General features: G+C 41.5%; 1 protein-coding gene across 1 annotated transcript in view; it reads left to right on the forward strand.

Moving 5' to 3' along the window:
* LOC145404118 (tRNA pseudouridine(38/39) synthase) overlaps positions 1-22,910 on the forward strand; it is a 126,572-nt gene that overhangs the window by 17,398 nt on the left and 86,264 nt on the right. Inside the window, exons 3-5 of the mRNA XM_080275740.1 lie at positions 5,327-5,488; positions 15,281-15,474; positions 22,640-22,761. Coding sequence (XP_080131866.1) covers positions 5,327-5,488; positions 15,281-15,474; positions 22,640-22,761 — 478 coding nt within the window. The remainder of the gene's footprint in view (positions 1-5,326; positions 5,489-15,280; positions 15,475-22,639; positions 22,762-22,910) is intronic.

Below are 22,910 nucleotides of genomic sequence, written 5' to 3' on the forward strand. Positions count from 1 at the left end.
AAAGCATTAGCTCTGTGAATATATTCTTACTCGTGTTGAACCAAACTTTGCTCATAGCCATTATTAATTAAGAACTTGTTTAGGAACAGTTTTTTCTGGCCCTTTCAGTGTTGTCCTCAAAAATTTTAAGCAACAAGCAGTTGAAAGGAGCCTGATTGATTGATTGCTCGTAGAGAGGTCAATGCTGGGAATGGTTGCTGATATGAAGGTCTTGAGAGGACGATGTAGAGGTCTGTCACATCATGTGATTGTGGTATGCAAGATAAAACTGAGAGGAGTGAGGTGAACCAGGAGAGAGGGGGACAGGCAGGGAGAAAGACTGAAAGTCAAGAAGCTGAGGGTCAAAGAAATGGCTGATGAATACAGGACCAAAATAGGGGAGGAGTTAGAATCAGTGAATTGGAATGAAATGGATCTGGACAGCCTGTGGAATGCATATAGGGATTGCTTATTTAGGAATGTTAAAGCAGTGTGTGGTGTGGCAAGAGTAACAACAAGGAGAACAAAATGGCATGGTGAGATGAAGAGGTTAAGAGAGCGTTGGAGAAAAAGAGGACAGGACAGGGGTTCAATTGAAATGAAAACTGAATACAGTAAAAGTCCCATTATTCGGCATCTATGGGACCAGGATGATGCCGAGATGTTGGATTTACCGAATAATCAAAAACCTACCCACTCAGTACCTTAAATATATTGGTGAACACTGTCATCACCACTTATGGTATTACAACTGTTTGGAGAGAGTGTACTGTACAATACTGCAATCAATACAGTACTGTACCTGAATCTGAAATATATATATATATAAATTAGTGAACATATACAAGTGTAATGACACAGTAGGCATACAAGTCAGATGACACTTCCTGGATGGCTGAAATGATACATAATATTACCTACCAGCTCAGTACATCACTTGTATTGGTGAACTCATCACTACTTATGTTATTACAAATATGTTTGGAGTGAGTGCTGTATACAGTATTTTTTCCAAACACAAAATAAAATAGTCTGAAAATTGCATAAAATAAAGTGAAGGAATATGAATTGGTAAGGTCTTTGTGATGAAAGTTAATCGTACATTTAGCATTCATTCTTTTCTTCGTTTTTTTTGTTTACATGTGAAAGGGAGAGTATTGATGGAAACAGTAATGTATTCCATTAACCCCTTAATAACCTCTGGCATTGAACAACCCATTACAGTAAAAAACTGTGAACAATTATGGGAAGGGAACGAAGGTCACTGGCATGTTTACACGACTCTACGATACGATTCCAAGCAGTCAGAGGGTCAGTTAATCTCAGATGTTTTCGCCCATTTGGTAAATGCACAGTAACTTTGTAACTTCTCTCGTGAATCATAGCATGGGTTTAGGAAACTAAATAACACATTGTTAGGTGCGCCAGATGATTATCTTCACATCTTTAAGAAAATGGAAGAAATTTAATCCCTCTGAGTACGTAGAGTAAGTTTCTTCCATTCTTCTATCAATTTGTTTTTCTTAAAGACGTGAAGATAATCGTCTGGCTCACCTAGCAGTGTTATTTAGCTTTCCAAACCCATGCTATGATTCACTATGAGTCACGGAAAAACTTATAAAGTTACGGGGCATTTACCAAATGGGCGAAAACATCTGAGATTAACCGACCGCCTGACTGCTTGGAATCTTAGCATAGAGTCATGTAAACGTACCAGTGACCTTCGTTCCCTCCCCATAATTGTTCAATTTTCTTTATAGCTCACACTGACGTAATATCACTGACATCGGTACTGTAAAGGGTTGTTCAGTGCCGGAGGTTATTAAGGGGTTAATGGGATATATTACTGTTTGCATCAGTACTCTCTTTCACATTAAACACAAAAACGAACAAAAGAATGAGCGCTTAATGTACGTAACTTTCATCAGAGAGACCTTAGCAATTCATATTCCTCCAGTTTATTTTTAAGTATTTTTCTGACTTTAGGTTAGGTTAGGTATGGTTAAATTATTAGGTACAGTTAAACTCGGTTAGATTAGGTTTAGTTAAACAGGACAGTCCCTTCCTCCATTATGCTGAGGAATAAAAATACTAGAGCTGTCACAGCCGTACAGCTAAAAACAATGGGGAAACTAATTTAACAAGCACCATTATTTATGGGTAATGCATTACAGTATCAGTGGTTCATGGGCTACGCAATTACCAGTAAATGACACTTTCAGGAATGTGTCAAGAATGAACGAATTTCAAGAATTAGCGAGGGGACTTGGAACGTAACCCTCGCTCATTTGGAGGGGGTGGTTACTGTACTGGATGATACTATCCAATATTGTAATCAATATAATACTATACCTGAGTCTGAAAAAATATAGAAATTAGTGAACATACAGAAGTGTAATGAAACATTAGGCCTACAAGTCACAGATAACACTTCCTGGACTGCTGAGATGTTTCCGGACATCTGCTGAACAATCAAAGATTTTCGTAAATGGGACTATTTCTCAAAACTGCCGAAATGTCGGATCTACCGAATAATCAGCTGCCAAATAATGGGACTTTTACTGTACTGGTATATTGAGAGCAAGAACCACATAAAGAGACAAGTGAAGAAGAAAAAGGAGGTGTTAAATGATCTAGGAAGAAAAATGAATGCAAACCACTCTGAAAATAGGAAATTACACTGCATTCTGGAAAGAGGTGCGGAAATGTAGAAATGACAGGAGAAAAAAATGTGTAAGTGTGATGGATGTAAGTGGTAGATTGTTAACCCATGGGATTGAAGTAAGGACCAGATGGAAAGAATATTTTGAAAGCCTGATGAATGAGAATGAAGAGGGCAGAGCCACTGCTAACATGATTGGTTTTGGGGGGGTGTAGGGAAGGAATGCAGTGATAGGAAGCGAGACACTCACACAGGGGAAGAAGCTGTGAAGCACTAAAAAATGAGAAAACAGCTGGGGTTGATGAGGTGTATGCAGAGATGATTAAGAGTAGTGGTGAGAGCAGAATGAAGTGTGTGTTGAAGATATGTAAGAAGGCATGGATGAATGAAACTCTGCCAACAGAATGGGAAAAAATCTGCGATTGTACTCCTGTATAAAACTTAAGGTAAGTGAAATGAGTGCAAGAATTGTCGTGGCATAAGTTTATTAAGTGTGGTAGGGAAGGTATATGGAAGAATTATTATATAGAAAGTAAGAGAGAGATCAGAAGTCCTAGTCAGTGACGAACCAGGTGGTTTTATCAGTGGCAGCGGATGTATGGATCAAATATTTGCAGTAAGACGGATAATTGAGAAGGCTTGTGAGAAGAACTGTAAGGTGTTTATGGTATTCATAGATCTGGAAAAAGCATATGACAAAGTAGACAGAGAAGGATTGTGGAAGGTTTTGTGCATGTATGGTATAGATGGTGAGCTGCTAGGTGCCGTCAGAGTTTTATGATGGTAGTGAAGCATGTGTAAGGGATAATGGACGTCTAAGTGAATGGTTCACGATCAGTGTGGGTGTGTGACAAGGTTGTATGATGTCCCCATGGTTGTTCAATATATATATCAGCAGCAGCAGCCGTTGAAGTCTGCTGCAGGACCGGCCTATCCCTACTGAAGCAGGGACGATACAGCCAATGTATCTCTACCCAGTGGCTTAGGCTGTCCGGTAGAGACTGTATGTAGGGTGAGAAGTGCCTGTGCGTGTGATTGTAGTGTTGTAGTGGATTTGGATGTGTGTGTAGTCTGCGAACCAAGTGTAATTGGCCCGCCTTAAGCCAATTGGGTGCAAGCATACTAGTATGCAACACTGATTCAACCACAGCACCCCTTGTGTCCGCCAAAGTAGCAAGTGGCTTGGTGAACTCTTCCCAAAGTTTTTACAACTCTGGCGGGAGGCTAACCCGCACACACCAGCGTGCGAAATGCACACTCTACCACTGTACCACAGAGGCTGCATATACATATATACTGTATATATATATGTACGTATGTATATTTTTGCAAAATAACCACAAGAGTGGCAGAGGATGTGTGGATCAGATATTTGCAGTAAGACAAATAGTTGAGAAGAAATGAAGTTTATACATATCTATCTATCTGTCTATCTATCTATATATCTCTCTCTACGCTGGGTGGTAACCACATAACCAAATTTTGGTGCCTGGTAGTTTAGTGGGTAATTATTGAGCTCCAATCGGATTGAGCCGGTGAAGGTTTATATCCAAGGGATGGTTGGGGTCGATTGCTCATGTAATGCCACTCAGGGCTGAGTGAGGCTGGTCACTCTCATCTTAAATGTCGGGACCAACTGCCTAGCCCCAGGCTTCTACGCTCCTCATGGGGTAATGTAGGATTGGATGATGGATGGATGGTGAGTGGTCAGGATCTTCCTTCCCACCACCTCATCTCCCAATTCTGATTGGGTAGGAACCATTTATGAAACAAAAGAGGTTGGCTTAGTGCTTGGCAGTTTTTGACAGACCTTCTATGATCGTCAGTCATAGGACTGTACATGGCAAACTTGCAAACCGACAATTGTCAGTCATAGTACTTTAGGGGTTAACGGCGCAGTGATCCCTTGGTTATGACACTGTTATTTTGTTATCACCTCAAGGTGAAAATTTGCATCCCTTCTGCTGTAGAACAGTGTTTTGGCTCGAAAGCATCATAATCGTGCACCTGAGTTGGTTTCCGCTAACAGTGAAGGTGTCTCTGGTTTCTGATGGCTTTGAGGATACAAAGATGAGGCCTTTCTCAAGAGTTGATCCCAGTTGGTGCAGACTGCAAACTCTCCGCTCCTTAGCCTCGGAACCCCTTACCTCAAGCTCACGTCAGGTTTCTCTTCTGTTTTGTGCCCTTTTCATCAATTTCTGTTAATGTAACCATGCCCGTGTGTGTTTCTGATATTCAGCGTAACAGTATGCATGTTTAAATTGGGTCTAAATTATCATAAATGGGAAAAAATGGACTTGTGCTTGGGTTGCCTGGTACCATTTAGGATAAGTCCCATTGCTTCTGTACTTTCAGTATGGCTAAATTCCATTCTGACTTGCCATGTTTGGAGCTAAGTATGTGTGATAGCAATGGGATCACTGTGCCAGTTGTTTGGAAGAAATTCTGTGGAGCACATCCCTTACCTGTGAGGTCTGCATGTACTGGTGTTATTGAAATCACATAAAGCCTGCAGCAGATAGGTCTTGTTTGATTCTGAGTTTAACCATGAGATCGTTGGACTAAAATAGGGATCTGGATGTGGATTTGTAAATTGATGGGAATGTTTGTTGGGTGCTTTCCTTATCACTGATGCTTGTAATGCTACTTTACACAATACCTTGACCTCCACCCCTCCACCCCAAGGCACTCCCGTCGTCATGTGCTGCTGAAATTTGCATACCTGGGGTGGGACTACCAGGGCTATGCCACACAAGAGGACACTCAGGCCACCATTGAGGCTCAGCTCTTTCCGGCTTTACTCAAAACTCGCCTAATAGAGTCACGGGAGACATCCAACTATCACAGGTGAGGTGGGGTTGAAGAAGGACACAAAGATATACAGTATAATTATATTTTGGCTTAATTTTTGTGTTAGCAGAATATGAATTTTATAGAATATGTAGACTCATATTGTCATATTTTGTTTTCATTTTCCTCCTTCTGGACCATCATGTCACCCCTTACACCAAAAATATTCACCTAATGCACCTGAGCCACAAGAAGCCCAAACAATTGATCTCTGTAAGTGCCCAGGTGAAATGGTTAGATTTGTGCAGTTTGATGGGTTCATATAAAGATGTGCCATTGATCCCCAGCCTATATATGAAATTGTTGAAAAAAAGAATAATGGAGCACTGTACTTTCTCTGTTTCTGGATCCAACCCATTCATTTAAGGTACTGAATACGGTACCATGACAGTAATAGTAGTAGCCGTCTCCACACTACTTCCTTTTTCATATTGAGTCTAAGGGTAGTAATAATAATAATACAGTAAAACCTCACTATATTGGACTAATTTGGGTCCAAGCCAGTCCAAAAAATGCGAAAGTCCGATAAAAGCTACATCTGGACTCCTCCCTAGACTTCCTCCTCCATTTGTTGTGCACAGAGGCTTCCTTGTAATTTTTGCATATATTTCTCTCTCTCTCTCTCTCTCTCTCTCTCTCTCTCTCTCTCTCTCTCTCTCTCTCTCTCTCTCTCCCTGCACTGGGCACTTCCATTTTACTTCACATATTTTTGTCTTTGTTGTCATCTTCATCTTCACCTCCCTATTCATTTTTACCTTCACTTTCAGTTCACACTGATATTCACATTCACTTTCATATTCACTTCCATGCTCACTTTCACATTCACCTTCACACTCACTTTCATTCATTTTGAATTTCCATTTCACCCCTTACGGGATTATGGCGTCTGGCAATAAATAGATAGATCTTCACTTACAACCTTACTTTCTCACTTTCACGTTTACCTTTACAATTATTTTCACTCACCTTCACTTTTGCCCTCCCTACTTTACTATCACATTCACCTCCACCTTCACTTTCACCTTCACGTCACCTTCACTTACTCTTTCACCTTCATCTTCACTTTCACCTTCACTTACTCTTTCACCTTCATCTTCACTTTTACATTCATTTTCATTTTCACTTTCACCTTCATCTTCACTTTTATATACACTTTCACCTTCATTATCATTCATTTTCACCTTCACTTTCACCTTCACTTTCACTTTTGACTTCACTTTTACCTTCACCTTCACTTTCACCTTCACTTTCACTTTTGACTTCACTTTTACCTTCACCTTCACTTTCACCCTCATTTTCATTCACTTTCACCTTCACTTTCACCCTCATTTTCACCTTCCATCTTCACCTTCACTCACTTGAGTTTGCTTTCACCTGCACTCTCACATTCACTTTTACCCTCACTTTCACCTTCACTTTCACTTTTACCTTCACTTTCACCCTCACCTTCACTTTGAACTTCCATCTTCACCTTCACTTTCACTTTCACTTGACTTCACTTTCACCTTAACTTTCACATTCACTTTTACTTTCACCTTCACCTTCCACCTTCACTTTCACCTTCACTTTTACTTTTACACTACCGTCACTTTCACCTTCATAATGCCTTCACTAATCTTCACTTTTCCATTCACTTTCACCTCTCCCAGAGAGAGGGAGGGGATGGAAGGAGAGAGAGAGAGGAGGGACCAAGGTTATGCCTATCTCCCTCCTTTGTTTATGCCAAGGGTACACTACTTGTCATTCCCGTATTTATTCTCTCTCTCTCTCTCTCTCTCGACTTTGACATTACATATTCACTTCTGTGCTCTCATTCACCTTCACTTTTACAATAATTTTCACAATTACTTTAATTTTCATTTTCACCTCTCTCTCTCTCTCTTTCTCTCTCTCTCACCTGAGAGAGAGAGACGGGGAGGAAGGGAAGGAGTGTAGGAGGAGAGAGAGAGGAGGAACCGATGTTATGGTATCTCCTCCATTTGGGTGTTTTTTCGTTTATTTCAAGAGACAGACTGCTTCTGGCTTTATTGGACTTTTCCTGATGCACAAGAATGTAGTCCACTTAGCTCCTTGAGTCCGACAAAAGCAAATTCCGCTATATTGAAGTCCGTTGTATTGAGGTTTTTCTGTAATAATAATAATCTGGCCCTTTGTTTCTCAAAAGTGCCAGTTCTTCCTCTGGGAATTCACTAGTGCTTGACACACATATATTATTTTTACAATTACAAGAATTGACATTTCTTGTATATAATTCAAGCTACATCATATATACATGAAATTGGCAATAATTAAACCCTATAATCATCCGTCATAGTACCTCTCTCCAGGCCATAGCGTTTTGAAAAAAAGAAAGGCTTTCAGCTGTCTCTTAAAGGATTCAACAGTAGAGAGTTGTCTTATGGACAATGGCAATCTGTTATATAATCTCGGGGCTCTATACGCAAAAGAACGATCAGAGAAAGATGACTGGTGAATGGCTCCTGGCTCGTTAAGACGCAAGGAATCATCTTCATTGCATAACATCACACCCGGGCATGCCAATGGGAGTTTTAACAATTCAACAAGATACTTCAGTTCACCAAACTTAAGAACCTTGAATGTAATAATGGCCGTGTGCTTAAACACATGTGGAGAGGCCCTACAATGGTCCCTACTTTACACACTAAGGAAAGCACAAGCAAGCCCTCAATTTTTACATGGTATGCTAAGAGAACATTAAGGGAAAGAGGGTGGTTGGTAGCCCTGCGTGACCAGTTGGTACGTCAGAAGTGCTCCCGTGGGAGTCGCCGTGACTATTCTTGTCCAGACGATGTCAATCAGCACCAAAATAAAGTAATTTTCTGTCATTTTTTTATATATCAGCACTTATTTGTACATATACTTTTTATACTATTATAGTAGTAAACTTTTCAGTCAATACTCATGTTGTAAATATGATAGTTAGCACTGGAGATAGGTCAGGTTAGGTTAGGATAAATTTGGTTAGGTTACCTTAAAACTGGTTAGGTTAGCTTAAAACAAGTTAGGATAAATAAGGCAGGATTGAATTATGAAAATTTATGTCAGGTTTGGGTAAATGAGCACTGATAAAGGGCAATTTCGCTGAAAAATAGCGTTCTAAGATGGCGTTTGTCAGTCTTCGCGCACAGATTAGGATAAGTTTAGTTGGGTTAGCATAAAATTGGTTAGGTTAGTCTCAAATAGGTTAGGTAACGTTAGGAGAAATAAAGTTGGGTTGTTACGAAAGATTAGGTTAGGTTTGTTTAATTAGGCCTGCAAGGGTAATTTCGATCGTATATGGCACTCTAAGATGGCGTCCATCGGTCTTCATGCACAGCAAGATAGTGGTTGTCCATGAACAAACACCGCTTTTTAAAGCACTTTTTACCATATTTAAAAGAAACGAAAAACACTAACTTGAAAACACAATTCGAGAGTACATGAAGAATTCCATGAAGGGCTAAAGCAAGGAAAAAATGCAAAATAAGGTGGTCCTATGTCTCCTTAACGATTACCAAGAATTATGAATAGAATGCTGCTGAAATATAACAAAAAATGATATAAGAAAATGAAAAACAGTTTGCGGTGCCTGAGATTAAAACACAATGATGATCCAATGCTGGCACGACGCTTCATAGTTTGGCCTATGAGCGAAGAACAGTAGTTTGGCCAATGAGCGAAGAACAGTACCTTTCTAGTTACATATATTTACGTATATTATTACCTTTAGCATTGACTAAACGTTCTATATTCAGTTAAATCACATGAGTAACGTATAAAAGTGGTTTACACATGTCAATTTTAGGATCACGCCTACTGTCAACTACTCTTAAAAAAATAAAAATGACAGTGCATGTCTCCGCCAGGGCAGAGACGGGCCTGGGTTTGACCTACTACTCGGTAAGGTACAGCCCGCATGTTTTAATAACCAACGATTCAGTTCCCGTGTATGTTTGCATTGCACTTTTAGCAAGTTAAAATATTTTTTACATAAACTATTTACATTATTCTGTGCGTTCTGGAGGTACAGAGTTTACTTTGTTACAAATAATTAAATGTAGGGTTTGCGAAAGCCAGGCATTCCTTCCCTTAAAAAAATGTTGGAACAACCCTACATATTGAGGGAAGTCTTTCCCTACTTAAACTTTTAGCATACCATTTTGATATAGGGCCCTTAGGAAAGGCCCTACATTAGCTTTGAGCATACGGCCGTAAGACACAGTTTAAATTCAATTCCAGCCTTTACTGGTAAACAATGCAACTCAATCAGAAACGGTGTACTTGAGGTTCTCGGGGAGAGACCGAAGATAAACTGTGCTGCCCTGTTCAACACAGACTGAACTTTTGTTCGTATATTATTTGGAAGACCAACCCACAGTGAATTACAATAATCAACACGAGACAAGACCACTGCATGGACCAATGTTAAGAGGCACCGTCTATTCAGGATTTTTCTTAGAGTACAGATTTCTGATATGCAAGTTACACCCTCTTACAACCTGATCAATATGTTCTTTGTAATTTAACATAGAATTAAAATAAACACCCAGATTTTGAACAGAACTGACTGGATGAAGCTGTGACACGCCAGTGTTCAAAGTCAGGGCATTTTTCAGTGTCATCATCCCTTCTGTTTTCTCTGATAATGATGATCTCAGTTTTACCATCATTCAGCATAAGTTTCCTCCTAGCCATCCAAATCTTAATATTAGACATTAGAGATTCAAGCTCTGTCTTAGAATCGTTGATATCTGACATCTTAACATAGAGCTGGGTGTCATCAGCATAAAAATGATAGGACACATCATGAGCATCAAGTAGAGACGATAAACTACTTGTGTAGATAGTAAACAGAACTGGACCCAAAACTGATCCTTGAGGGACTTCAAACAGAAGGGGCGCAGAATCAGAGCTAGCGTAATCAACAACCACTTTCTGAGATCTGTTCGACAGATACGACTTCAGGAGCAAAAGGGCACTATCATGAACACCATAAAAATACAGATCATCCAACAATAGTTTATGATCTACTGTATCAAAAGCTGCGGACAGATCCAACAGAACTAGGAGAGAGGACATCCCACTACAAGTGTTTGCCACCAAGTCACTCTGAATCCTTGTTAGTGCAGTTTCAGTTGAATGGTATTTTCTGTATGCTGATTGACCAACAGGAACAACTCTGTTGTGTTCCAGTAGTGGTACGAGTTGATCGAGTATGGCCTACTCAATAATCTTGGATAAAAAAGACAGGTTAGAGACAGGACGATAATTTGTCAAGCTCTTGACATCAAGGCCAGGTTTCTTAATTAGGGGCCTAAGCAAAGCACGTTTCTCAGACTGCAGATAATTACTTTCTTAGAAGCATCTATTTATTATGTTGCAGATAAATTCTGCAGTGTGCTCATACACATCAGGCAGTTGTGACATGTAACATGGATCGAGTGAGCGAAATGTTTTATTAAGTTCTCTGATGTAACATTTGACTCTGTTTACATCCAGCGGATGAAATGTTGAAAGCAAATGATCCCCGGTGCACCGTGGCTGGAAGTCAACTGAGTACGCTTCACTTGGAGAACTACTGTCTAAATCATTTCTTATGCGAGATATCTTACTTATAAAAAATGAAGCAAAATCAGAAGCCAATTGGGCATCAGATACAAAAGTTGGTTTAACAATTACATTCCTCCGACCAATGCAATTGTTCACAACTGCAGACAGTTTTTTTTTTATCACCACCACATGAATCAACTTTATTTTGATAATACCTAGCCTTTTGGGCTTTTACGGTGTGAACAACTGCTCTTCTCACAAAAACATAACACAAACGAGGCAGTGGGTCAGTCGGTAGAGAGGTGGCCTTCGGTCCTACCAGACCCAGGTTCAAATCCCCATTGGGGCAGGGAACAATTTAAGGATTTGAATTTCATGTAAAGCAGACTTTACCGATCTACCAGAAGACCCGCCGACATATCGTAAAAATACCCCCGCTAATACCAGTACACCAGTCCTGTATGAGACAGCCCTAGCATGTATTCAATATGGACGGTGGGTGTTAGTTCTGAAGTGGTGACATGTAGAGGTGTATGATATGTAGGACTACTGGGCCTTGGGAGCAGGCGTGAATCCTATGCCCAGAGTTGGGGGGGGGGGGTTCGCTGCAAGCACCACTCACTCTCTGCCCTTCAACATTGTCTACACAAAGAATTAATGAATGGACCATACCTCAGAGAATTATCACGTACAGTGATTGTTTTTACCACCTCAGGACAATAATGGTCAAAAATTGACCTAAGCTCATTGTTGTAAATATCAACCAATTCATCAGAAGAAAGATTTGAAGAATCAGTGTAGTTTAAAAGCTGATAAATTTCAAGACACATCAACTGGCAGTCAACATTCCTGTAATTTCTGAACCTGATGCTTTGCGCACTGGCAGTATCGTAACCAATGAGGTCTTGCCTAAGTGACGTATTTGCTGCTGCTATAAGGCTCGAATTGGGAAAAGTTGTCAGTACCATCTCAGCACTTTTGCGGCGCCTTGGTTTGGGTTACCTTTTCTAGAAGGGTAGTCAAGTCATACCCCACCTGCTCGTGGTGACCTCGCAAACACCCTATTTTTTTCCATTTGTTTTTTTTTGTTTGTTTGTTTGTTTTTTGTTCCTCCTAAATTAGGGTGACACAAACGGGGGCGGCACTATCCGGGTTTATCCTGGGTAGTATTGTATATACTTTTTGCTGTTGTTGTTGTCGTTTTGTTTTGTTTTTGTTCTCCTTTACCATGAGCAAACAGCACCAGTGCCCTTGCTGCAGTAGGTCTGTAGCAGAAAGTGCACAAGCACTGAAGTGCGCCTACTGCAGTGAGAGGGTTCATATAGCTTGTGAAAATTTGGACCCAGGCGACTATCCATTTATGAAGAAGAGCTACCAGCTGGGCTTTTGCTGGCTATGTAGCCAATGTGTTGCGCCAGCGGATGAGGTCTTGGCTGGTGGAGGAAGTAGTACCAAGAAGGAGTTTGAAGATAAAGTTATTGGCCCAATCTTTCAGGCAATTAGAAACTTTCCAAATAGACTGGAGGCACTAGAGACCAAGGTCTCATCACCCATGGTAGTCACGCAAGATCAGGCCAAGTCATTTGTGGATGCTGTTCTCGGGTCTCTTGTGGGGGAAGGGAAGGATCTGCTTGGGGGCATGATTGAGATCAGTGCTCATGGCCAGAAAAAAGCCATTCATAGTCAGCATGTACTGATTGTGAAACTGAAGAGTGGTGCTGATGCCCTGACAAATCAGATGGGACCAGAAGACATCAGAGGTGTACTTTACTTGGTACCGGTTGATAGCTGCGTTCAGACCAAGGCTGGTGGGCTGGTAATGAAGTTTCTGTCAGCTGAGGCCAGAGATGAAGCAACTGGGGTGCTGACTGATCGTTTTGGCTCTGAGGGCACTTTTTGCATATCAGAGCCAAAGAAAATGTTTCCTAAAATGACCGTGACAGGCCTTTCCTCTTCTTTGGGTGACTCTGACATCATCCCAAACATTCTGAGAAAAAAACAATAAAATGAAGATGCTTGTTGATCAAGGTTGTTCCCTCAACCTTCTCTTCACAAGAACAAGGAGTGACACCAAAACTGCTGTCTTCAAGATGTCACCAGAGGTGAGATCCTCCATTGTAGAACAGGGCAATTACATCTATGTGGATCTTACAAGATGCCGCACTTTCGATAGATTCTGGGTTACACTGTGTCATCACTGCCAAGGCTTTGGTCATACATTTGAGAGATGTTCTAGGAAAAATGATGAACCTAAATGAGTCTTTTGTGCTGGAGCCCATAAATCTAAGGATTGTAGTAACAGAAATTGTCCCAAATGCATCAACTGCTCTTCTTTAAGACATTAAGATGCTAATTCAAATTCACAGTCGGTTGCCCATTTTGCATCAAGTAGAGACTGTCCAATTATGATTTCTCATAGGAATAGATTGATTGAAAACACAAATTTTGACCATTCCAAAAACTGACTACGTCCCTCTTGAACCAGTTAAGGATGGGTCTTTTAAATATTCGATCTATCTACAGTCGGCGCAACGGAAGTCTGGACCCTCTAATTCACACCATATATTTGGTAGGGTCCAGGAAATATTGTAGGAAAATTCCTCTAGTTGGTGGATTTTTTTTCTGGTGGTTTCTAGCAACTTTACAGGCTTATCACCACATGCTGTGACCGTATGAGCTCAGTGCCTGCCTGACTTTGGATGGGAGAGTACGTCAGATTTTCTTGTCCTGCCTGGCCCTTGTTAATTTCAAAGCTCTCTTTTTCACACCCTCCTCTGGCTTAGTGAATCATTGGAGATGGGTCCCAAGCCACTAACTAATGTAGAAAAAGCCCAAATTTTAACTATAAGAGAGGAAAATGTAAAAATTAAGGATATTTGTGTTCAAACTGGGCGAGGAAAATCTGCCGTTATGTCACTCCTTGCAGCTGCCCGCCACCTGCCAAAAAACAGAATTCCCCAACATAAAGACAGGCTAGGACCTAAAAGGAAGACATCACCAACTACAGACGGGTTACTGAAGCAAGCTGTGCTAAGAGACCCACATTTGACTGCTAGACAACTGAAAGATATGTACCTTGAATTGCTGAAAGATGTGTCTGAAAGAACCATACAACATTGACTTCAGAAAGACCTCAAGATCCCCAGCCGTACTGCTGCACTGAAGCCTCTCCTGACAGAAAAGATGAGGAAGAAACGACTTGAATTTGCAAGACAACATCAGCACTGGACTGTCCAAGACTGGAGTGAAGTAATGTTCTCAGATGAAAGTACATTTCAGGTGCTTAGCTCACATTGAATCAAGGTACGCAGTCCAGAGGGGACCAACAGGTATGACAGGCGCTACACCATCAAGACCGTAAAGCACAGTCCCTCAGTGATGGTTTGGGCTTGTTTCAGTGCCAAAATGGGCAGAGGTGGTATATATTTCTTACCGAAAAACTGCACAATGAATGCTTCTCGATATAGTGAGGTTCTGAAGAGGCATCTATTTGATCATATGGCTATCTACGGGACCTCCATCTTCATGCATGACTCAGCCCCCTGTCACACTGCTCAAAAAGTGAAGAAGTTGCTCCAGAGTAAAAATATTCACATTCTTCCATGGCCAGGGAACAGTCCTGACTTAAATCCTATTGAAAATGTGTGGAAGGAGATCAAGGACAAGGTAAAGGCTGCCAAAGGGTCGTCAGTGCCCGAGCTCCAGGAGGTTATCAAGCGTGTGTGGTGTCTGGAGATGGATATCAATTACTTCACTAATCTAGTAGATAGTATGCCAAGGAGAATGCAAGAGGTGATCAAGGCCAAGGGGGAAATGACAAAGTACTAACGTAACTGAAGTACATTTTCTGTTCATAAATAAATGTTTTCTATGATGATTTGTTGTTGTTTTAGTAGTGCCCTGACTAGGTCCAGACTTCCATTGCGCCGGCTGTATAATAAGACAGACTATATTTATGAAACTCTAAAGCAGCACGAGCTTGACATTTTGTTATTGACTGAAACCTGGATGTATGAGTCTGATATTGATATTATTCATAATGCTTTTGCCTAAGACACATTCTGTTTATTAGTATTCCCAGGCCTGCTGCTGACTATCACTCACCTCCAGGAGAGTCAGATCCCTGTGGACAAGGCAAGGCTACCACTCTTACAACTGGAGCACCAGGCACTGAAAGTTGGATGTGATGAAGATGCTTCTGATGATGGTGGTGATGATAGTATTTTGCTTCTCTCTCAGATGTGGGAGAACAGACAAGGGTGTAAGTGCATTCGAGCAGGTTATCTCCATTACCCTACGCAGCAGCTGCCAAACAGGTGTGGGAGTGGAAGGGCCTCACCACCTCTCATCTACAGAAACTCCGACACTTTCAGACACTCATGTTGATGTAGAAAATTGCCCAGAGATCAACTATGTGTCTTTGCTTAATAGAGGTTGGTGAAACCGTGATTTTACCTATTCATTCATCATGCAGTCCTACATTGCCCCATGAGAACTTGAGAAGCATAGGAGCCCAGGGCTAGGCAAGTTGGTCCTGACATTTAAGATGAGAGTGACCAGCCTCACACATCCCTGAGTGGCATTATGTGAGCAGTAAACCCCAACCACCCCTTGGATATAAACATCACTAGCTTAAACCAATTGGAGCGAGCGCTGTAATTACTCACTAAACCAGCATGCGCCAAAATTTGGTTATATGGTTACCACCCAGCATAGTAAATGGTTTCCTGGTTTACAGGAAACCATTTGGCTTGTCACTTAGTGTAGAGTCACCCACAGGCAGAAGGAAGGGGAAAGAATGAAGGAAAGAAAAACAGAAGAGGGAATGTAAAGTCACCCGTAGGCAGAAGGACAAGGAAAGATTGAAGGAAAGAAAGACAGATGAGGATAGAAGGAAAGAAGGATGGAGGAGAGGAAAGGGCAGATACCCAAGAGCAGCCTACATCAAGTGAGTGGATGGTGAGTGTCCCCACCTACCACAATAATGCTAGTATTTTTTAAGATGTGATAGAAAGCATTAGGAGAAGCACGTTGAGGTGATTTGGCCAAGTGGAGAGGATGGAGTGAGAGACTGACGTGGAGAGAGTATGTGAGTGAGGAGAGGTATTTGGGGGAGGGGGGTGTGAGCTGGGAGCAGGGCAGTGAAATGATGGGGGACAGGGTGACGTGGAAGCGATTTGTTTATGGCCCCCCCGTATGGGATTAAGGCGTCTAGCAATAGATAGATTGCTGAGTGAAAATGGCCAGTTTTGCTGAAGTTTTGTGTTTTCCATCTGTTACTTCCAGATCCTCCTTACCCAATTGAAATATGGAAAATTGGCATATGATTATGATACTCTTGTATTCAGTGTATGTAACAGAGGTATACTGCAATCCATCCACTACACAGTTTTGTTCAAATTACTGTTTAGCATGGAATATTTATTCTTTATACCACGTTTAGGGTGTTGGTAGGAGATATGAAAATTAAAGTTTCAGAAAATTAGATATTAAATCAGAGAAAGCTTGTGAGGAGGGTTGTTTATGGTTGATGGGTCTGGGAGAAGGATATGATCAGGTAAGTAATGTGGGATTTAAGGTTTTACTCACAGGTATGCATGGTGCAGGTAGGCAAATCGATGTGTTGCATTTTTTTTTTTCTTCTTCTTTTTATTTTCTTCACCCCACCCTAGGATGGGAATGGAGATCTGGATGATGGTGATATTTATCTTGTCATTTGCATATTTATTTTTTATTTTATGGTAGAGAAGCATTTGTAAGAGCTTAATCAGAGTGAGCAGTTCAGTACTAATGCTGGAGAGAGAAGTGTATGTGTGTCTGCATGGTTATTCAAGTTTCCTGTTTTTTACCCCAAAATCCATCCATCTGTCATCCAATTCAACGTTTCCCCATGAGGAGCATAGGAGCCCGGGGCTAGGCAAGTTGGTCCTGACATTTAAGATGAGAGTGACCATCCTCACTCATGCCTGAGTGGCATTACGTGATCAATAAACCCCAACCACCCCATTGATGTAAACCTTCACTGGCTCAGTTCGATTGGAGTGCCTTAATTACCCAGTAAACCTCCAGGCACCATAATTTGGTTATATGATTACCGCCTAGCGTAATAAATGGTTCCCTTGTGTACAGGAAACCATTTGGGTTGTCATTCAGTGTAGAGTCACCCACAGGCAGAAGGAAGGGGAAAGAATGAAGGAAAGAAAGACAGAAGAGGGAGTGTAAAGTCACCTGTAGGCAGAAGGATGGGAAAAAATTAAGGAAAGAAAGATAGAAGAAGATGGAAGGAAAGACAGATGGAGGAGGAGAAAAGGGCAGACACCTGAGAGCAGCACTACATCGAGTGAGTAGATGGTGAGTGCTTAAAATACCTTGTCAGATTTAATCTGTCCAAACTTAAACTCTGCATCTTATGAAGGAAATTAATTTGGATCCAGTGGACTTCCAGATATGTCTGATTTTTTACCATATTTCTTATACTTTTGGACATTTTTTCCCCTGTATTAAGGAAATCAAACAGTCCATTAACAAAAAACAGGTAAAGTGAGATAACATTAAGCTGAAGCACTGCAGGTTAAATAAGGAAGCACTTGTGAGACACAGAAGTGATGCACTTGGGTAATGGTGGGTTGAATCTGAGGCTTGAGATGAGTTACCTGGAAGAAAGGTCCTATAGGGCTTCATCTGGACCAAATCCTTCAAAATCAGTGTCATCTGGTAGGGATTCTACATCATCTGTTGCAGCATCCTTAGCTACATCTGCCACATCAATGTTTGGAGAGCTTTGGAAACTTCCTGGCAGTGTACAAAGAATCGTAGGTTCAAAGCTTGTTGTTTTTCTTTGATTTTGTGTTTATAAGTGCTCATGAGAATACCACTGAGGCTGTCAGTAAGGAGAGGTGTTAATAACACTTTAAAATCTTTGTTCATGTGCATTCAGTATGCTGGGGTGTCTGGAACAAAGTATTTATCAAACCACTTCTGTGACTGATTTGCGGTTATATAACCTTTCTTGCTACACTCCCAGTAGACATTCAGCTTGGTTATGTCCTGATGTTTGTAGGCTCAAGGATGCTGATACTTGTGGATAACAAGCAACTTTATTTTATGTGTTCCTGCTCCATTGCAAGTAAACAAAACACTGATTTCAGTCCCAAGGCTGTTTTGTGCCTTGTGTTTATTTAAATAACTCTGACTTGTGCATGTACTGTATGTGATAGTAGCAACCACTCCCAGTAAAAAACACCCACATCACATGTAGATCTGTTTCTGTGAATATCCTCCATTCTGTACTTTATGTTTTTCAGTGTCCAGATATGACTCTGTTTCTGCTATACAGTGCTCGTCAGAAGTATGGGGCGCCCTGCGTCCCTCCTGAGAAACAAACCTTTCAACATTGAAAAAACATATAAATAATGCATTTTATTTACCTTTAGTGCTTCGTAGGGTAGCCTTTACGTTTCTTCACGGACCTGAGACGTCTTGGAAGTGAAAGGGCGAGGCTCCTGAGGTGCTGGAGGGGTATTTTGTCCCAGGAGTCACGAATGGCGGCTTCCAGCTTAGGCAGAGAGCTCACGTCCTTCCCTTGGAGACTCTTCTTTACGAGGTACCAGAGGTTTTCAATCGGGTTGAGGTCTGGGCTATTTCCTGGCCAGTCTGTCATGAATGATACCTCGCAGTCACGAAGCCAATTGGTGACCGATTTGGCCTTGTGAGCAGGTGCACCATCCTGCTGAAACACTCGTGCACCTGTTAGCTCGAAGGAGTCTGGTAAATGATCACACAGAAGCTCCAGGTAAACATCCTGATTCACTCTGAGGTTCTTGGGAAGTACAACAAGCTTCCCCAAACCCTTCCCTGAAAAACAACCCCATACCATTAGTGAATCAGGATGTTTAACTGTGCTTTCTACATACCGTGGGTCAAGTGGGTCACTACCTTTGCATGCTCCTCTGTTACAGGTAACACTAAACGTTGCCTCATCAGACCACAACACTGACAACCATTGCTCCTCACCCCAATTTAGATATTTATTAGCAAAGGCAAGCCTACGAATTCTCTGGCTGCTAGAGAGAAGAGGCTTTTTCACAGGCCTGTGACTTGTGTAACCAAGCTCATGCACCCTACGAGACACTGTTCTCACTGACACCTCACCAAACACTTCCGGGTTGCTCTCCTTAATTTTCCTTGCACTCACACAAGGATTAAACTCCACTGCACGTTTTAAAACATTAACAGACCTTGGGGAAGTTTTCCTAGGCCTACCAGACCTCGGTTTCTTTGTGGGAACTTCACCACTGTTTTCCTCCCGAAACCGCGCACACCAACGACGCACTGTCGATCGTGCCACACCAACCAATTCACTAATTTCCTTTGTCTGGTGGCCTGCCTCCTTTAGAGCAATGATCTGGGATATGATTTCACTCGATAGTTCACGGGTAGGTGCCATAACAAAGTTTTGAAGGCCAAAACACTGCGGGACACTCGGTAAAAAATGGCGCAATTTGAGAGGGACACTCGGCGGAGTTCCTCTCTCTCAGGCAGCCCGTGGGCGACTGAGGCGGGAACCAACCAGCGCGTCAGAAGGCCTCAGGCTACCGTGACGTCATGCTCGGAGCTCAAACTTGTGGCTCAATTCTTACCCCCAGAAATGGGTGATTCTTTTTGGGCCATAAGTATTGCGCGCCCGGCGGACAACGCTGAATACTTCTGACGAGCACTGTAGGTTTTCATTTGAGGCAACCCTGTTGCATAATGAGACCAAACCATACTTCATGGTAGCATGCTCATTGTAGTTGAGGTATTAACCCTCTCGTACATGGCACAAATTATTAAGTTTTCGTTCCATGACAACACTTTGGCAGCCTCAGAAGCTGCTCCATCCGCCTTGTAACACTTCTTTGGCAATTTTGTTCCCTTAGATTCTTCTTAGTGGGCATAAAGTACCAGTATATATCACTGGTTTCACAAAAGAATGGTCTATAAGGTGATTTTAGAAGATGTGTACAGTATGAACACTCATTATTATTATTATTATTTTTTTTTTTTTTTTTTTTTTTTTTTTAATGCAGGAAGTAACCTGATTTTTTTTTTCTTTTTTTTTTGGGGGGGGGGATCCAGACCTCCTAGTTCAAAACTTTTCTCATAAGCTTTTAATGCACTTTACATACTTAGAAAGCCCTTTTAATGAGCTTTCCAGTGGTGGTACTGCATTCCCATTTTGATACATGGAATAGTTTTAGAGAACTGTGTACAATAATCCCTCAGTTATCGGGACGCTCCGTATACAGACATAAGGACTTGGCTCTGTTAAGTTTGTATCCGGATTTTTTTTTTTTTCCGTAACTGGACATAATAGTTCTGGCGGCCGACCGATCTGCAAAGTAAAAACAGTCTGTTGTGTGGCTTGCTGGCCTCTCTGTTCACATGTGGGTAAAAGACCATAACCCACAAGCCAAGCTAAAATGGCTGTCCGGGTTCCTGTCAAATGGTGGAAGTCGTCTGGCCAGCAGGACCACGCATAATGTCTCTCCAGCACATATGTAATACCGACCACAAGCCACAAGCTGACTGCAGATCCTGCCCATCTCCCCACTGAATGGCCAAAGTTGTCCAGCAGCCAGGATCACTGGTAACGTACCACCAGCATGTGAGTAATACCAACCACAACCCAGAAACTGACTGCAAGTGCCCGTCCATCTCCCCACTGAATGACCAGTATGATCTGCCAGCCAGGATCACTGGTAATGTACCGCCAGCAAGCGAGTGATACCGAACGCAACCCACAGACTGACTGAAAATGCCTGTCTGCCTCCTTACTGAATGGTGAAACTCCTCTGGCCGGCCTCCATTCCCTTCCATTTGCTGCCAGAGCCCAGACTTGTCTTTCTCCCCTCCCTGTTCCTCAGTCCCACCCCACTATCCTGCCGACTGCCATCCACCAGTGAGTTTTTAAAGTTTTTGGCAGTTTATTTGAATACTATTGGCCATATCATTATTCCGAAAGCACCTCGAGAAAGCTCATGAAATTCTGCACCTAGACATATGCTTAGCTCTTGCATGTTGCAGGCAAAATTTTGCACTAGGATATTGGGAAGTTATTTGTAGGTACAGTATTTTGTACTCTTAAACAACTTTATTCTCACCGCATTTCTGTACTTTTACTCATCAGTTTTGTGTGTTTTCATTAGCTTATAGGATAAACACCAGCAAAGATGATGGTTTCCATTTTATACTAATAACCAATTTCCAGGGGCTTTTTTTTTTTTTTTTTTTTTTTTTTTTTTTTCTCATGGAAGCAGTCATCACTCATTGTCCCAGAAACTTAACTGTTTTTGCAGCCGTCTTCAGTTTTTTTTTGTGTGTGTGGATTTTTCTTGTTTATCCATTCTCTTCTTAGTGTTTGCATTGGATATTCCCATATGTGTTTTGATGTCTACATAGCTGAAAGACTGAAGACCGCCACAGTTATGAGGGGTACTGTAAATTATAGGTAGAGTATTTATTTATTTATTTTTTAAATTGTTTTCCTAGTGTCTAGCATTACATTGGATATTCCCATGTGTGTTTTGATGTCTAAATACAGCTGAAAGACCGGAGAACTGCCAAAATTAGGAGGGGTACTGATCCTATGTATGTTTTGATGTCAAAATAAGACAGAATGCCCGAAAAACACTGCCAAAATTAGGAGGGGTAGTGTACAGTACATATAGTAGGTAGGGTGTTTTTATGGTTTTCACTTGCTCTTCTGCATGGTTTTCTTGGTGTTTAACATTACATTGGATATTCCTATGTATGTTTTGATGTCTAAATATGCCTGAATGACCATAAAACACTGCCAAATTAAGCATAGATACTGTACAAATAGGGGTATAGGTTGGAGGTTGGGTATAGTTAGGGGCTGGGTATGGTAAGTGAATGGTGTTCATTATCCGGATGTTGCCAATACTCGGACATGCCTTTGGCTCTATTATGTCTGGATCAATGAGGGATTACTGTACCCACTAAACCACCAGGCACCATAAGTTGGTTATATGGTTACCATCAAGCATTGTAAATCATTTGCTGGTGTACAGGAAACCATTTGGCTTGTCACTCAGTGTAGAGTCACCTGTAGACAGAAGGAAGAGGAAAGAAAGACAGAAGAGGAAGGAAGAGAGAGGAAAGGGCAGTCATCCAAGAACAGCACTACAATCGAGTGAGTGGACGATGAATGCCCCCACCCACCACCAACCTGAAAACTGAAGAAACTCATCTGTCAGTTGGAAGAATAAGAAGTTAGATACATCAGTTTTTAGAAGAGGTTAATGGAGACTGTTTCTAATCCCCTCACTACAGTAGGTTTCCCTTAAGTTAAATAGCATCATCTAGTGTTGACTGCTTGTGTCCAGTGATATATTTTGCTGGATTATTATTGTTACATCCAGAAAATTTTCTTCATCTTAAGGGGAGTTCTTTTGTAGTGAAGAGTCAGTTAAAGCTATATCTAACTTCCTTAGGTGTAAAATCTCACCCAATTTAAGTAATATTGTCTGGAGGTAGCAAGAAATAAGTACATCCTTATATTGAAGGTGTTAAAATTCCATCCTTCCTCTCCTCCAGTACTGCCGGCTGAGATCCGTATGCTGGCGTGGTGTCCTGTGCCAGCTGGTTACTCTGCTCGCTTTGATTGCACTGCCCGTACATACAAGTACTTCTTTCCACGTTCAAACTTAAACATACAGGTATGTACAGTCAGGGACAAAAGATTGCCTGTTATTCCTTTATGTCTGCTTCATAGTTAAAGGATGTCCATCACTTTTTCCCCAGATGCATCACCAGCAGTAGTAGGGAAAACAATGGTCCAAACTGACCTCCTTCACTCCCTACTACT

Source organism: Coenobita brevimanus, chromosome 62 (genome assembly GCF_032717465.1).
Source record: "Coenobita brevimanus isolate Jiangsu-jjx chromosome 62, ASM3271746v2, whole genome shotgun sequence".
Taxonomy (NCBI): domain Eukaryota; kingdom Metazoa; phylum Arthropoda; class Malacostraca; order Decapoda; family Coenobitidae; genus Coenobita; species Coenobita brevimanus.